Raw genomic sequence first — 17,836 nt, forward strand, 5'->3', positions numbered from 1 at the left:
GTTCCAACTTGCGAATGGAACTCCAAGACTCCAGCTTGGAACCAATTTGCAACCCAGGTCTGCCTGTATGAGCCAATCACTGAACAATTCATCAGCATCATACACCTATCTCACTCCCCTATTGCTAACAACTCTGGCTTTAAACAAAAGTGTGATAAGTGATACTCCCCTTACATCTCACAGCCTTGACCCATCAGCACCCATTTCTCATGCAGTGTAAATTGTTGCTTGCTTTAAATTTTGGCATTCTTGCACTCAACAATTGCAGGATGAGAAGCTTTGATAGCAAGCCTTTCAGTTCTAAGGAAGGGTTGGAGGATTTGAGCTACAGGGAGAGGCTGAACAGGCTGGGGCTGTTTTCCCTGGAGCATCGGAAGCTGAGGGGTGACCTTATAGAGGTTTACAAAATTGAGGGGCACGGATAGGATAAATAGACACAGTCTTTTCCCTGGGTTGGGGGAGTCCACAACTAGAGGGCATAGGTTTAGGGTGAGAGGAGAAAGATTTAAACTGGACCTGAGGGGCAATGTTTTGTGTATGGAATGAGCTGCCAGAGGATGTGGTGGAGGCTGTTACAATTGCAACATTTAAGAGGCATTTGGATGGGTATATGAATTGGAAGGGTTTGGAGGAATATGAGCTGGGTGCTGGCAGCTGGGACTAGATTGGCTTGGGTTATCTGATCAGCATGGACGGGTCGAACTGAAGGGTCAATTTCCATGCTGTACATCTCTATGACTCTGTTAACTGATTTCTCTCCACAGAAGCTGCCAGACCTGCTGAGCTTATTCAGCAATTTCTGTTTTTGTTTCTGACTTACAGCATCTGCAGTTCTTTAGGTTTTCAATACGTCAATCTGATATCAAGCAAATTTTAACTCTTTGATTAAACTAACATGATACCTGTATTTTTGATATTGAATAGCAATCATGTTTAAAGATTACAGATTAAATTAACTTTGAATTGGAATTCCCAATCTTTTATCTTTTGGGGTGGCTCAGTGGTTAGTTAGCATTGCCTCACAATGCCAAGAACCCAAGTTTGATTTCACCCTCAGGTGACTCTGTGGAGTTTGCACATTCTCCCTGTGTCTGTGTGCGGTCTGGTATCCATCCACAGTCCAAAGATGTGCAGGTTAGGGTGGATTGGCCGTGCTAAATTGCCCACAGTGTCCAGGGGTGTGCAGGCTAGGTGGATGAGCCATGGGAAATGCAGGTTTATGGGGATAACGTAGAAGGAATGGGTCTGGGATGCTCTTCAGAGGGTTGTTGCAGACTTGATGGGCTGAATGGCCTGCTTCCACACCGCGTGGATTCTATAACTATATCCAATGACCTTTCCAACCTTGAATTTTCACTCTTCCAATACCACACCCCAAAACATTCTGCCTAATCTGTCCAAGCCTTGTCTGAAGAAGGGTCACCGGACTCGGGGACAATAACTATATTTCTCCCTCTACCAATGCTGCCAAACCTGCTGAGTTTCTCCAGCACTTTGTATGTGTTGGTTTTACCCCAGTCTGAATCCCTTTATTCAAAATGATAAAAGCACTAAAGAAACTCAGCAGATCCGACATCATCTTTGAGGGAGAGAAAACGAGTTAATGCTCTATCTCACAGATTAACTTCACAACTGAAGACGCAGTGATTGGAATGATGTCAGCTAGGTGGACCTCAGAATGAGTTCCCTGATTGGGGCTGTTAACCTGGTCCAATCAGGGAGTCCTGGCTGACAGATATAAACAGGAATGTCAGGGGTTCTGTTCACCTTGAGACCAGGCTGTGCGCTAACTGGGTCAGTGTCATACTGCGCGTGTGTAAGTAAAGGGGGACGGGTTACCGGCCTTAGTGGAGTTATTTCAGATTAGAGGTAGAAAAGTCATGGTTTCATACAATAGGGAAGGTCCAGGATACAGAGAAATGCAGGATGGTGGAACTTGAGTAGGCCATTCAGCCCTTTGAAACTGCTCCACCATTCAATAAGATCTTGGCTGATCCAGTTGCCAAGTTTGAACTCCATTGTCCTGTCTGCTCTCCTGTAACCATGGACTCTCTTGTCAATCCAAAACCTATCCAAGTTAGCACCGAATGGACCGAGAGACCCAGCTTCTCCTGCTTTCTGGGCAAAAGAATGCCATAGCCTGATGACTGTCTGTCTGAAGGTGCCTTAACAGTGCTACCTCTCATTCCTAACCAATGATATCCCCTGGTTTTCCTGAATCTGCACCAGTCCCACTTTCCAGATCTCAGTCTCTATCCTTGAATTTTAGAGTGCGGGAGCAATTAAATGACACAAAGATGCCTTGGAACAAAACGCAAAGGGAGCAGTCACGGTTGTAGAGAAGTGACATAGCATCGATCCAGCATATAAGGTGTTAATGGCAGAATGCGAAACAGTTTTCTCTGAAAGGTGACAAGACTGAAAATCAAGACTGGACTGAGCAAAGGGAGGAAAAAGTCAAAGTGGGATAGAGTTCACGGTCTGAAATGGTTGAACCCAGTGTTTAGCCCAGAAGTTTGTAAAATGCCTCATTGAAAGACTATTCAATATTCAGCTTCTCTATTCACTGCTGCCTCACAGCACCAGGATCCCAGGTTCGATTCCGTCCTCTGGCGACTGTCTGTGTGGAGTTTGTGCATTCTCTCCGTGTCTGTGTGGGTTTCCTCTGGTTTCCTCACAGTCCAAAAGATGTGCAGGTTAGCTGGATTGGCCATGCTAAATTGCCTGTAGTGTCCAGGAATGTGTATTAGCCACAGGAATTGCAGAGTTACAGGGATAGAGTGGGGTGTAGGTCAGGGTGGGATGCCCTTCAGAGGGTCAGTGTGGGCTCGAGGGGCTGAATGGCCTGCTTCCACTCTTTGGAGATTCTATGATCTGTCACTGTCTTTGTTGATGGATTTTGTTTTCCTCCACACTCTGGAGTGACATTAAAGAAAGCATTTTGGAATTAATTCTGTTTTAGGGATAACCAGCTGGTTCTTGAGATGTAACTGGTTCAACTTCGAGGGCTGTTATTTGGTGGGGGTGGAGGAGAGGGGAGAGCGGGGGGGATTGTTTGAGTCACTAACACCTCTCCCTCTTTTTGTCCAGAGCCTGTGGAGTCTTGACATGCACAGAGACACGAGTCTGTCCTCTGGTTTTTCTGACCACCCCCTATCAGATTACTGGATCTCACACTCTGAGGAAGGCAATGCTCGGTCCTTGGTGAGAATGCCCGATGGGCAGCAGTGCGACATCTGTGCCCCATCCCTCGAGAGACGCATCAAGTGAGTATGGCAGGCAGTGGTCTCCCTCTGACTCTGGGGCATCAGCTGCTCAGATGTCTCCTGTCACATAAGCCACGTGACCCTTGGGCCCTAGCCTCACTGTCCTGAGGGGAAAAACCACAGGCACTGGTCCAATTGTTTGTTCCATTGTTGAAAGACTGGCACTAGTCATAGAATCATACAGCCCCTTGGTCCATGCCGATCAAAATGTCCATCCACACCTACCCTATTCCCCTGCACTTGGCCCATATCCTTCTGAACCTTTCCTATTCCTGATGAAGGGCTTTTGCCCGAAATGTCGATTTTTCTGCTGCTTGGATGCTGCCTGAACTGCTGTGCTTTTCCAGCACCACTCTAATCTAGAATCTGGTTTCCAGCATCTGCAGTCCTTGTTTTTACCCTGAACCTTTCCTATCCATGTTTTGTCCAAATGCCTTTTAAATGTTGTTAATGTACCCGCCTCAACCACCTCTGCTGGCAGCCCATTCCATATGCATGCCACCCTCTGTGTAAAAACAAAAAAGTTGCCCCTCAGGTTCCTTTTTTATTCTTTCCCCTCTAACCTTAAACTGATGCCCTCTAGCCCTCGATTCCCCAACCCTGGGAAAAAGACTGAGTCCATTCATCCTATCCATGTCTCTCACAATCTTATACACTTCTATAAGATTCCCCCCTCAGTCTCTTACGCTCTAAAGAAACGCTCCTAGTTTATCCAACCTTTCCCAAAACTCAGACCCTTGAGTCCTGGCAACATGCTTAAAGTTTCTTCTGCATGCTTTCCAGTTTAACAACATCCTTCTGATAGCAAGGTGACCACAACTGAATATAATATTCCAAATGCAGCCTCACCAACATAACTTCCCATCTTCTATACTCAATGCCGTGACTGATGAAGGCCAGTGTGCCAAAAGCCACCTTCACTGCCCTGTCTACCTGTGACTCCACTTTCAGAGAACTGTGAACCTGAACTCCAAGGTCCCTCTGTTCTCCTCCACTCCTTAAGAACCTACCATTCACCATGAAACTCCTACCTTGATTTGACTTTTCAGAATGCAAGACCTCACACTTGTCTATATTAAGCTCCATTTGCTAATTCTCAGCCCACTTCCCCAGCTGATCAAGGACCTGCTGCAATTTCTGATAAGAGACTAGTAGTAGAATTTCTGGAATAATTAGTTCACTTACGTGCTTCTCTATGCTAGATTTCTGCCTTCTGTCCTGCTCTTCCTATGGTATTCTGTCCCTGTTACCTCCACCCCTGAGGTGCTATTTATTCACAGTGAAGAGTATTTCTGTGACATCATCACAAGGATGCTCTAGGGTCCAAAAGCCCCTTGTACAACAGTGCAGGGGTGTCAGCAGTGATACCCAGGGTGATTCCAGCTCGATCCCACAGGTCCCTTAGAATGCCAAGTCAGTCGATTTGTTACAGAGTGGCCTTGGAAACATGCAGCATCTCCCAGACACTTGTGTTTCCAAGAGTCTGCGTCAGTGTCTGGGAATTTATGGCCTTTGGAGATTTAAATGTCCACCACGTTAACAGGCTGCTTCGGTCGGGAGGAAGATTTGACCATTCCTTAGATTTCCTGCCTCCATTGGAAAAGGGGTGGGGGAGGATTCCAAGGAGGGGAGGGCGTTTTGAACTGGATCTCCGGCACAGGAATATCGGGATCACTGGAACAGTTCTCTTCCGTCTCCCGCAGAATGGAGCAGTCCTGGCAGCTGTGGCAGGAATTCCTGGATGACTATTCCCGGTTCAACGACTGGATGCACTGGGCTGAAGCCCTGGCCAGGGAGCCCCTCTCTTCACAGGTTCTGTATTCCGAGGCTAAGGAGGAGCTGAAGAGGTTTGAGGTGAGTGAACTCTGCCGGAATCCAGCCCTGGTGGGTCAACCCTTCAATCCTAAACCACTGGGGTCTACGAAATGGGGGCTCAACTCTCCTTAGCTTGCAAGAACCCTGAAGCAGTCAGCGAAAGCTTCTAGAACCTTCCACCCCTGGCCCATTGATCCAACTTCTTTAGCTTGGAATGCCTGACTTTCAATTCCTTTCCACAAGAGAAAGACCTTTAGGGAAGGATTTTGTTTGTTTTGACTAATCTGAGGAGAGGCCATTCTGTCCCTCAAACCTGAAAAATGTGTTGCTGGAAAAGCGCAGCAGGTCAGGCGGTATCCAAGGAGCAGGAGAATCAACGTTTCGGGCATAAGCCCTTACCATCATCCTGTCAGAGCACGTTTGATTGGTCCGTCTGCTATAATCTTCTTGCTGTGTGGCTTTAGTCTTTATCCAGGGTCTGCTGAGAGGATGACATCAAGAACCCAGCTCTTCCAATCTGGGTCCAATCCCAATTTCCAATCCAGATCAGACGGAAGTTGCCCACTTGCCTTCCCAGGATGTGTCGGGCCAGATGTCCAGCGCAGGGTTGGTTCTAGTCCGAAAACCACTTGGGCTGTGTCAGTGGGACTCTGTGCAGGATGGTTTGTTTGTTTGTCTGGTTGTTTGTTGTATTTGCTGCTGTATTCAACGAAGGAAGCAGATTAAAGGTTCCAGAGCCCCCCTCACAACGACTGGGAAGGTACCCGCGTAAGGAATGGGAGTTAGTGGGCTCAGGAGCACGGTGTGTATGTTTGTTTGTGTGGGTGTGGGGGAGAAGAGAGACCGGGTTGGCAGGGGTGAGGGGTCTAGGCTGGTGGGGTGGAGAGTTAAGTCAGGTAACTGGGAAGGAGGTATGGGGGATGAGGTAAGTGGGTGAGAGGTTTGGGTGGCGGATGAGGGGTTACGGGGGGGGTCTGGCAAGTGGGTCAGTGGGTAAAGGGGAAATCAGTAAATGGGTACAGAAGGGGGGGGGTCAGTAAGTGGATAAGAGGTTGCGGAGGGTCAGATAAGTGGCTGAGGGAGTGTGGGAGGCAGGTGGTGGCTGACAGGATCAGCTGGATGGTGGTTCAGGCCGGTGTAAGGTGTTGCAGTCGGTTTAATGCAGGGTTTGGGCAGTGTGGCCCTGGGGGTTGGAGGCATTCAGGCTGAGGTGGTGTTCCAGTGAGTAATCGAGAGGGTCATTTTCACAGTTCACTAGGTGTTTGAACCAGTTTGAATCTGAATAATTATCCAGTCCACGCAACTCTCCAAAGGCGCTCAACTCTGTAACTCCTGAGTTGTGGACTTTGGAAAGTTTGAGACGTTGGGTAATTGCTGATAATTGGAAGTTTACATTTCTCTGATAATTCCCGTGAGGTCAGTGCAACGGGACACTCCAGATGAGTCAAAGTACATCTTGCTGGGTGTATCTGGCCTGTGCTACCCACAGACTGGGAGAGCTGGAGTAATAATTTATTTATTCGAGACACATATTATAGCTTCAAATTGCTACAAGCCTCTGACCAATCAAAATCCCCGGTATTGTCAAAAAGAGTTTTATTAACATATCCTTCAGCCAGGCGTTCCTTACTCAACTAATACCTTTCAGTCACTTTCAATCTGTCCCCTCTGATCTCCTTGCCTCCCAAATAACCTCTCATCGCAGAATTGGTGGAGAGAAACGAGTCTGTGCTTGAAGTGGACTAGAGATGGTGAAAGATAATCTTTGTTTTTCTCTCTCTCTCTGTCCACAAATGCTGCTGAGTTTCTCCAGCAATTCCTGTTTTTCACGTTTCAGATTCCCAGCATCTGGCGCTTTTGCAAAATGGAGATTCTTAAGAGAGGGGGAGAAAAGGACAGGTTTTAAAATTAGGAGTTTAGATTTATTAAAAAGTAAAATTAGAAATGTCATGCACAGATGACAATTTCATTGTTTTGCTTCACGTAGAGTCACGTTCTCAAAACAGCCAGGGTTTGTTTGACTTTGAGGTTCTCCGAAAGCAATATTTTTAAACTGCGACCAGAAACTGAAGTGCTCTGGTACTGTGACTCCCTGAGCTCATCTCCCATAATGCTACAAGGCCTGAGAAAGGGCCCAGGCCTCAAAACTAACTATGGACTTTCTTTCTCATTGGGAATAGTGTCTCCAGAAACGGACGGAAGAACACGTGATCCAACTTGAGTCGATAAACAGACGCTACAGGCAGCTGGCCAGGGAACAGGGCATCAGATTGGCCGGCAAGCTGAAAGGAATGGTGCATGATGGGAACCAGAGGTGGGACAACCTCCAGAGAAGAGTTGGCATCATCTGCAAAAGGCTAAAGGTAATTGACCACTCCCTGTTGAACCCTGAGAGGTGTTTGGCACCCACTGTCCCTGGAGAGAATAGTCAGGAAATCTGAGGTTTTCAAAATCCTGAGTGGACTGGACAGAGTTGATGGGGACTTGTGAAAGAAACAAGAGTGTCAGGGGTGTAGTTTAAAATGGTGTACAAATGAAGCAAAGGTGATGTGAGAAAAAATACTTTATGACAAAGCACATAGTTAGAATGGACTGGAATGCGTTCCCTGGAAATGTGGGGGAAGCAGGATCAATCAAGACATTCAAGAGGTTGTTGGTTTTGATGGTTTGTGTTTGTGAATGTGGGGGCACCGACAGGAGACAATAAAGCTGGTATAGGTGCAGTGGCCTTCTGCACTGTTACGTTCCTATGCTATGATCATCACTCTGAGATGTGGGCATCGCTGGTTGGATCAGCATTTATTGCCCAACTCTAATTGCCCCTTGAAGGTGTTGGTGAGCTGCCTCCTTGAATCATTGCAGTCCATGAGCTGTAGGTTGACCCATCATTCTGTTAGTGAGGGAGTAGAAGGAACAGCGATATACTTCCAAGTTAGGAATGATGTGTGGCTCGGAGGGGGACACGGAGTTAATAACAGAGGGAATACTGACACCAATAGTCAGGGAGGATGGAGTCACCTGTACTGGAAAGCTCCATTACTGAGATCAGCATTCTGTACGTTAATAAGAGTTTCAGACAATGGTAGCTATAGACCAAACCGAGAGCTACAGGCACCACATGGAGACTGGGATGGAGTCAGTAAGCTCCCTCTCACAGGACAGGAAACAAGCCCTGAGTTTGGAGCAGCCTGGCCCACATCAACAAAGATGTGGAGGTGCCAGTGTTGGACTGGGATGGACAAAGTTTAAAAATCACACCACACCAGGTTATAGTCCAAGGGATCTATTTGGAAATATAAGCTTTCGGAGCACTGCTCCTTTGTCAGGGAGCACATCAACAAAGGGCAGCAAGGTCAGGCTGAGCCCAGAACCCAACCCCAGCAGCACAGGCACTCTCTCTCTGCACGGGTGGTGAGACTTTAATACCACTTCGTTGACCGGAAATTCCATGAAATGCTTTCCAAGTGTCACAAAGCGAGTCCCCTTTGCTTTCTAAAGGTTTCCGTGCCTCAAGGAGATTCTGTCCTAAATTTCTTTTTCAGAGGGGAGTAATAAACTGGGCCGGGTTCCGATCAGTCTGGTTTGGTACAGAGATGAAAAAGGATTTTGAGGCCTTTTATTTATATGTAAACAGATGAGACATCAGGCCAAAGTGGTCATGTGTTAGAAGTGACCTGTCTCAAGAAAGGGCAGTGGTTAGCTCTCGAGCTGAGCAGTTTAATTTAGTCTTGAGCTGGCTGGAAGTTCATAAGGGAGTTATCTGGAAACTTTCCCTCTGCCCCCCTCTTCCCCCCCCCCCCCCCTCCAACTTCAACCTGTAAGCATGTGTTCCATTTATACTGGCTTTTTAAAGGGAGTTTGGTTATTGAAACTGTTGTGTATACAGTACTAGGAACAGCGTAATTAAGTCTAGTTGGATAGATTGAGTTCTGTAGGGGTTCTTTATTCTGTTCTTTGTGTTTCATTGTGTAATTTTATGAATAAATCTTTGTTTTAAACCTGGCAGTCAACCTCGCTATCTTACTCAGGCTAATTTTCACTGTACACTTACCGAAACTGCTTAAGAATGTTTTTGAGTGGTCTGGCCGAGGCAGTGAAAGGAGCTATAGAAATTGAGTTTTTTTTAATCCGTGTCCCCAGTGACACACTTCCCCTGGTGTCAATGCTCCAACAGCACGTGTTGTGTGGCTTTTTCTATGTTGCTTGGTATTTCTGACTTTGGTCCACGTGAGAGTCTCAGTTCTGCTCTGGGTGACATTTTCCTGCTCACCCATACTTTGTGCGGTTCTCAGTAATTGTTCGACGTGTGCCCTCACTTTCAAGTCACCCCCCCACCCGCTAAGGGAAGTGGCCATTCGTTCCTGTCTGTCTTATCCCTGCACAGGGATAAATCTGAAAGGAATCCCAAAGCCCTGAACTCTCCCATCATAGGGCAGAATTGGAAAGGCTTGGAGAGAGTCGATGACCAGGTGTTAATGTTGCTGGATTGTAACCTGGAGGCCTAGGCTGATGCTCAGGGGATCCAGCTTCAAATCCCATCATGACATCCGGTAAATATTAAATTCTGTGTGTAAAGCTGTATTAGTCTCAGTGATGGTGGCTCTGATCACCTAGCAACAATTGTCAGGAAAATCCATCTGGTTTGCTAACGTCCTTTTGAGGAGGGAACTCTGCCATCCTTACCCAGTCTGGTCTACACATGACTACAGACCCAGAGTGAAGTGGTTAAGTCTTTAACTGCCCTCTGGAATGGTCGAGCAAGCCACTCCAGTTCAGGCACAATTAGGGATGGATAAGAAATGCTGGCCTTGTCAGCAAGGTCCAGGGAAAAAAAAGAGAAAGGAAAATTCTGTCAAAAGCCTTCATCACAGCTTTGCTTACATTCTCAGCTTCAATGTCTCTTGTTGCTCCCCCACCTCGTTACTGCAGCCTCCTGTCCCTGGGGTCCTCTGGGATGTTCTCCCAAGTGTCAACTGTAGTTTCCGTGGTTTACTCTAGAATGGGACCTAGGACTGGGCAGCATGGTCTGTAACTGGCCAAGCTTCTGCCTTGTTTCAACTCGCATAGTTTTATTACTGACCTTGTCAGCTATCAACCGTAAGACATAGGAGCAGAAGCAGGCTATTCAGCCCATCAAGTCTACTCTGTCATTCGATAAGATCACGACTGAGTGATACTTCCAACTCAGCTGTACGTCAGTGCCCTGGCCAGCTCTCTGTACTATCCTGACAGATCGAGTAAAGGAATTACCCCCAATTAAACCAAAGGGACACTGTAATTAATGGAAAATCTCTAAAAGGACATTTTACAAATTTAAATGAAAATGTGGTTATTGGGACTGATGATGCACTTCTGATGGTGTCTTTTTGTACCATTTTAATTGTATTAAATTAAAACTCAGTGGTTCCTTTTAAAGGGATGACAAAATTCAAATCATAAATGCAACTTACAAATCCTAAATTCAAACTTGTTCTTAGAGAGTGATTGTGTACTTGCTGTGCCCACTGGTTTTTATAAGTGCTCTGGCAACTTAATTAAACAATGATTCCCCTGTGTTTTACCATTTGTGTGGGTGTTAGGAAGGCCTTGAGAGCACTGTCATTGGGTGACCAATCTGCCTGACAATAGACTCCCTAAGCAATCACTCTAACCCTGAGCTCGCTCCCAGCAAGGCATTCCCAGGTCGATAGCAGAATTCTTTTGGGGATGTTCTCAAAGCATCCATGGAGAGATCAAAGCTCCCTGTCGACATGGTGATGCTGGCTGTCCGCATACAAAGGCAAGTGCCAGAGAACACACAGACCACCGAAACCCAGGTGGCAGAGTCGGTGGGTTACCCTCTCCTCGTCAGGTACCCATCCACTCTGAGGGAGTGCCCGAGAAGGGAGGAAGGGAAGGAGGGTATCAGTGTCTGTAATGTTCACTCCTCTTCAATCGGGGCCTGATGAGTGGCTGTGTCTTGTCAGTATTTTGTAACCCAGAGGGAAGAGTTTGAGACCGAGAGGGAGAACCTGTGGTTGTGGCTCATGCAGTTGGACGTCCGACGCTCCGAGCTGGAATATTTCTCCCAGGAAGGGGCAGCAGAAAAGCTCGACTCGCTTCAGGTACCGGGTGTGTGGGCCAATGATGGTGGGAGGGATTTGTGTCTGTCTGAAGCAAGTGTTTACACTGAGGGAAAAGAGATTCCACAGATTCACGACGCTTTGAGAAAAGTAATTCCTTCTCTCTGATTTTAACTCTGCCAGCTCTTATCCTAATACTATAACCTCTTAATCAAGATTTCCCCACAAAGGGGAACCTCCCCTTCATATCAATCCCTTTTGGCATCTTGTATACCTCAATTACGGGCGGCACAGTGTCTCAGTGGATGGTACTGCTGCCTCAGCGCCAGGGACTTGGATTCGATTCCAGCCTCAGGTGACTGTCTGTGTGGAGTTTGCACATTCTCCTCGTGTCTGCGTGGGTTTCCTCCCACTGTCCAAAAATGTGCAGGTTAGGTGGCCATTAGCTGCCCATAGTGTCTGGGGGTGTGTTGGTGAGGTTGGTTGGCAATGGGAAATGCTGGTTTTCAGTAGATTAGGTCTAGGTAGAATGCTCTTTTGAGGGGTCTGTGTGGACTCGATGGGCTGAAGGACCTGCTTTCACACTGTGAAGATTCTATGATTATATCCCCTCTCGTTCTTCTAAACTCTATTGAGTAGGTAAAAACAATGACTGCAGATGCTGGAAACCAGATTCTGGATTAGTGGTGCTGGAAGAGCACAGCAGTTCAGGCAGCATCCAAGGATGCTGCCTGAACTGCTGTGCTCTTCCAGCACCACTAATCCTAAACTCTATTGAGTCCTGAATCTTCACTGCTCTCTGAGGAAGAGAGTTCCATAGAGCAATGATTCTCCAACATAGAAATGTCCTGTCTGAAGACTGGAAGCTCCTAATGTAACCCCATGAGCTTCTAGAATGAATGGATTAGATTAGATTCCCTACAATGTGGAAACAGGCCCTTCGGCCCAACAAGTCCACACCGACCCTCAAAAGAGCAACCCTACATTTACCCCTTCACCTAACACTACGGGCAATTTAGCATGGCCAATTCACCTGACCTGCACATTTTTGGACTGGGAGGAAACCGAAGCACCTGGAGGAAACCCACGCAGACATGGGGAGAACGTGCAAACTCCACACAGACAGTCGCCCGAGGCGGGAATTGCCCTGGCGCTGTGAGGCAGCAGTGCTAACCACTGTGCCACCGTGCCAACCTGGAGTTGTCAGGTCAATCAAAAACTGAGCAAGTTCCCTCTCCCCTTCCAAAAGGGAGCTGAGGGAAGCATTGCCAGGGCAAGGGGTCAGGTATCCTCACTTAACAACAATAAAGACCTCCAAACATGCTCTGTGATTACGATTGAGGGATCAATGTTGGCCCAGAAATTAAACAAAGCTTGCCACTCTACCATCTACTTCTAAGTGCGGTGAGATCTTCTTTTACACCCACCGAAACACCTCTATTGGAAGTGGTTGGTTTGGTAGTGGTGTGTGGGGGTGTCACATTGAATGATGGTATCTCTTGACAGTGCAGATACCCCTCAGTGCTGCCCTGGGAGTGTCTGTGTTTGAGCCCCGTACTGGGATAGTACCTTGTGGCTCGGAAGTGAGTATTGTCTACTGGGACACAGCTGATGCTCAAATCCCTGAAGCTCATATCCCTGTCCCCTCGCAGAATTCCACACTCAGTGCTTCCTTGTGGATGATGCTGAGAGTTTGGAACGATGGTACAGGAAGTAACTTCCATTTCTGTGGGAAAGAGATTGACTGTGTGTCCTGGGCAGGGGGACGGGGGTTATAACCAGTTCCACATTTACCTCCTTTGCCCTCTTACCCCATGCCAGGTGTTGCAGCAGGTGATTGGCAGTGTCACTGAGGGGACTGATGCCCTGCTGAGGTCGGCAGGAGCCCTGCTCCAGAAAAGTGAGCCCCAAGACGGGGTGACAATCGAATCCGAGGTTCAGGATCTCCTCCAGTTCCAGCAGGAAGTGTTTGGACAAATGGATCGGCTTCGCAAGAGATGCTACAGCATGAACCAGGTGAGGCCTGGCATCAGTCGTCAATCCCAAACATTCGTTCATGGGGTATCACTGACAAGGCCACGTTTGTTCCCCTTCCCGAATTGTCCTTGCATGTACCCAAGGGCCATTTCTAAGACCATAAACTATAGAAGCAGAATTAGGCCATTCTACCCGTTTGAGTCTGCTCTGGTACTCACTCATGCCGGTTGTGTTTCTCAACTCCATTTTCATACCTTCTCCCTGTAGTTGAGATTCGCTGTGGGTTTGGAAGCACATGTAGGCCAGGCCAAGTTAAGGATGGCCGATTTCCCTCCCTGAAGGACAGGAATGAATTAGTGGGTTTTTACAACAATCATTGAATTTCAGGTGACCGTTAAACGAGACTAGCTTTTAATTCCTGATGTATTAATCACATTTAAATTCCACTAACTGCCTTGGTGGGATTTGAACCCTTGTCCTTGGGTTACTAATCCAGTAACCTTATCACGACACCACAGTCTCACCACTTGATGCTGAGTCTGGAAGGCAGTGAGGTGCCCTATTGAAGGATGAGATGGATGTCCATTACACCTACCTTCATTAGGGACAGTGGAGGAGAAAGAGGTCAAAGGCCAGGATGGACATGGGACAGACCATTTTTGTTTCATGAAGGGGTGCTTTAGTCTGGCGTGGGCACTACGTAAATGCATGAAGGTTTTGTTTCTGGGCTGCTTTCCACAAACTGATCTGCCCCTTCTCCGTATTCCAGACGTCTGACGGATGGGAGTCCCTCAGTAGAGAGTGCCGTGAGTCTGAGAGCTGCTGTGACAGAATCCTCAAGGGCAGACGACGCGGGCGGCCATTGTGGCAGCATCTACTGCCGGAGGGGGTTCCTGGTGGCTATTTGAACCCGATCTGCGTGGACTCCTTAGCTCTGGAATGGGATTCATCTGTAGATGTTGGAGACTCGAGGACACTAGAGGGCAGTGTTTCCTTTTGTAGCTCTGTGCTTGGTATGTGATTGCCCTCACTGGAGAGTGTCTTCATTTTCTTTAAATTTAACCAATTTTTCTAAGCAACCTGTTCAGCGACTCCATTACACACCTCTGGAGCAGGTGGGAATTGAACCTGGGCCTCCTGGTTCCAGGATAGGGGCACTAGCATTGCACCATAAGAGGACCCTCTTCGTCTAGTGATAATACCACTTGGCCAAGAGAGTCTTAACAGGGCTGAGGAAGAGGTGTACAGAGGAACCCCGATTATCCCAATTTCAGATTTTCCGAATTTCAAAATATCCGAATAAGATCGCAAAGTCCCGATGCTTGGCTAAACTGTGTTATCCAGCAATCGATTATCCGAACATTTGATTATCCAAACAAAATACTCCTCGCTCATGTCATTCGGATAATCGAGGTTCCTCTGTACATGTGTCACAGGTCCTTGCGGCATTAGGGTAGTGTTTTGATCAGCAGAAACCTCCCAGTGATGTAGATGAAACCTATATCTTTCACATCCTAATGAACACTTGGCCTTCTGAACCCACTTCTCCATTTGATAACATTGTGACTGATCTGATTTTAACTTGCCTGGAATTTCGTAGAATCCCTACAGTGTAGAAACAGGCCCTTCGGCCCAACAAGTCCACACTGACCCTCCGAAGAGCAATCCACCCAGACCCATTCCCATACCCTATTACTCTGAATTTACCCCTAGTAATGCCCCGAAGGGAGTGTTGCTGAACAAAGAGTCCTTGGAGTGCAAGTTCATAGTTCCTTGAAAGTAGAGTCACAGATAGATAGGATAGTGAAGAAGACGTTTCCTTTATTGGTCAGTGCGTTGAGTTTGGGGGTTGGGAGGTCATTTTGTGGCTATACAGGACAGTGGTTAGGCCACTGTTGGAATATTGTGTGCAATTCTGGTCTCCCTGCTATAGGAGAAAGTGAGGTCTGCAGATGCTGGAGATCAAAGTTGAAACTTTATTGCTGGAACAGCACAGCAGGTCAGGCAGCATCCAGGGAACAGGAGATTCGACGTTTCGGGCACAGGCCCTTCTCCCTGCTATAAGAAAGATGTTGTGAAACTTGAAAGGGTTCAGAAAAGATTTACAAGGATGTTGCCATGGTTGGAGGGTTTGAGCTACAGGGAGAGGCTGAACAGGCTGGGGCTTTTTTCCACGGAGCATCAGAGGTTGCTCTGATCAGGGGCGGCACGGTGGCACAGTGGTTAGCACTGCTGCCTCACAGCGCCTGAGACCCGGGTTCAATTCCCGGAAGGGCCTGTTTCCACACTGTAATGTAATGTAATCTAATCTAATCTAATCTAATATTAAGAGGTTGAGGGGTGACCTTATAGAGGTTTACAAAATTGAGGGGCATGGATAGGATAAATAGACAGTCTTTTCCCAGAGGTGGGGGAGTCCAGAACTAGAGGACGTAGATTTAGAGTGAGAGGGGAAAGATTTAAAAGAGACCTAAGGGGCAACTTTTTCTCACAGAGGATGGTGCGTGTATGGAATGAACTGCCAGAGGAAGTGGTGGAGGCTGGTACAATTGCAACAGTTAAAAGGTATCTGGATGGGTATATGACTAGGAAGGGTTTAGAAGGATATGGGCCAAGTGCTGGCAAATGGGACTAGATTAATTTGGGATATCTGGTAGGCATGGATATCTGTTTCCATGCTGTACATCTCTATGACTGTATAACTGAACATCCCTGAACACTATGGGCAATTCAGCATGGCCAATTCACCTAACCTGTACATCTTTGAACTGTGGGAGGAAACCAGAGCACCCGGAGGAAACCCATGCAGACACGGGGAGAATGTGCAAATTCCACATACAGTCACCTGAGGTTGGATTGAATCTGGGACCCTGGTGCTGTGAGGCAGTAGTGCTAACCACTAAGCCACCATGCCGCCCCATTCAACTTCAGTGTTACATTCCTGCATGTCCCCTGATAATCTTTCATTTCCTTGGTCATCAAGAATTTATCTACCTCTGCTGCAAAAATACTTAGATTCTGCATCTGCTATTTTGAGAGGAAGGGAATTCTGAAGACCCTCTGAGATTTAAAAAAAAGTTTCCTCATTTCTGTCCCCTTACTTTTTAAACTGAGCCCAGATAGCCCAAAGCCCATGAAATGTGGCATCCAGTTTGCACGCAGCAAGACTTCAGACAGCGCCTAGTGAACAATTAAGGGATAGTAGGAAATGGCAGCCTAAAGGTTATGTCTGGCTGAATAATCCAGAAACTCTGGCTAACCCAGATGGAGATGAGAGTTAAAATCCTGCCATAGCAATGTGGGCAAATCTTAACTACCCTCTGAAATGAGCAAGCAAAGCCACACTGTTTGAGGGCAATTGGAGATTCAGTAACACCCACATCCCAAGTTAAGACTGAAGATGTTGGTTGGTGGATAAGTACTGTCTGGAAGCTGGGGAGGAGGTTTTTGCACTAGTCTGCAGTAAATGGATATATCCAGACTGTCAGCCAGTGCTCCACAAGCTGCTCTCTCTTTTATTGAGTCAGCAGTTTGAACTTCATCCCTGAGTTTTGAGGATACATCCCAGTGCTGTACTGAGCGAGTGCTGCACTGTCAGAGGTAACATCTTTTACATGAGGCATCGGAACAAGACCTTATCTGCCTTCTCTGGTGAATGTTAAAGCCCCCCATTCTGTGTTGTTGGAAGTAATACCTGTACTACAGAATTCGGCCCTGTGTCCTAGCCACAGGATCAACTCTGATTCAATTAATAGTCGTTAGGTTGTAGAGTATACATCATGGAAACAGGCCCTTCGGCCCAACTCATCAATGCCGACCAGATTTCCTAGACTGAACTCATCCCATTTGTCTATATTTGGCACATACCCCTCTAGACCTTTCCTATCCATGAACCTGTCCAGATGCCTTTTAAATGTTGTAATTGTACCGGCCTCCACCACTTCCTCTGGCAGCTCATTCCATACACACCACCCTTTGAAGAAAATGTTGCCCCCTCAGGTCCCTCTAATTCTACATTCTCTAGTATTGGACTCCTTTACCCTGGGGAAATGACCTTGGCTATTCACCTTTATCTATGCCCCTTTTATGATTTTACAAACCTCAATGAAGACTGAAGAGGGCATGCCCAGAGTAGCACTACAAGCAGACCTCAAAATGGGGCGTCAACCTGGTGAAGCTACCAAACGGGACTACTTGCACACCAAACAGCACCAGCAGCAAGTGCTAAAGGCGAGGCGATTCCACAACCGACAGATCCAATCTGAGCTCTGCAGTCCTGCCACATCCAGGTGTGAATGGTGGTGTACAATTAACCAATCATTGGTGTAGGAAGCTCCACAAACATCTCCATGTTCAATGATAGAAGAGCCCAGCACATCAGGGCAGAATGCTGATGCAGTCGCAGCAATCTTCAGCCTGAGGTGCCAAGTGGATGATCCATCTCTGCCTCCTACAGTGGTCTTCAGCCAATTCGATTCACTCCACATGTTATCGAGAAATGGTTGGAGACACTGGATACTGCAAATGCTATAAGCCCTGACAACATTCCAGCAATAGTACTGAAGACTTGTGCTCCACACTTTTTCACTCCCCTAGCCAAGGTCTTTCAGTACAGTTATAATACTGGCATCTACGTGACAATGTAAAAAATTGCCCAGATATTTATATCCTCTGCTGAAAAAGCAGGACAAATCCAACTCGGCCAATTACTGCCCC

The 17,836-nt window shown here is 47.1% G+C and overlaps 1 protein-coding gene across 1 annotated transcript in view; it reads left to right on the top strand.

The window, feature by feature from the left end:
* LOC122542877 (nesprin-2-like) overlaps nucleotides 1–17,836 on the top strand; it is a 56,266-nt gene that overhangs the window by 19,513 nt on the left and 18,917 nt on the right. The window contains exons 2-7 of the mRNA XM_043680989.1: nucleotides 3,091–3,266; nucleotides 4,970–5,120; nucleotides 7,262–7,444; nucleotides 11,048–11,185; nucleotides 12,965–13,159; nucleotides 13,890–14,133. Of these exons, the coding sequence (XP_043536924.1) occupies nucleotides 3,109–3,266; nucleotides 4,970–5,120; nucleotides 7,262–7,444; nucleotides 11,048–11,185; nucleotides 12,965–13,159; nucleotides 13,890–14,133 (1,069 nt within the window). The 5' untranslated portion in view covers nucleotides 3,091–3,108. The remainder of the gene's footprint in view (nucleotides 1–3,090; nucleotides 3,267–4,969; nucleotides 5,121–7,261; nucleotides 7,445–11,047; nucleotides 11,186–12,964; nucleotides 13,160–13,889; nucleotides 14,134–17,836) is intronic.

Source organism: Chiloscyllium plagiosum, chromosome 41 (genome assembly GCF_004010195.1).
Source record: "Chiloscyllium plagiosum isolate BGI_BamShark_2017 chromosome 41, ASM401019v2, whole genome shotgun sequence".
NCBI lineage: Eukaryota > Metazoa > Chordata > Chondrichthyes > Orectolobiformes > Hemiscylliidae > Chiloscyllium > Chiloscyllium plagiosum.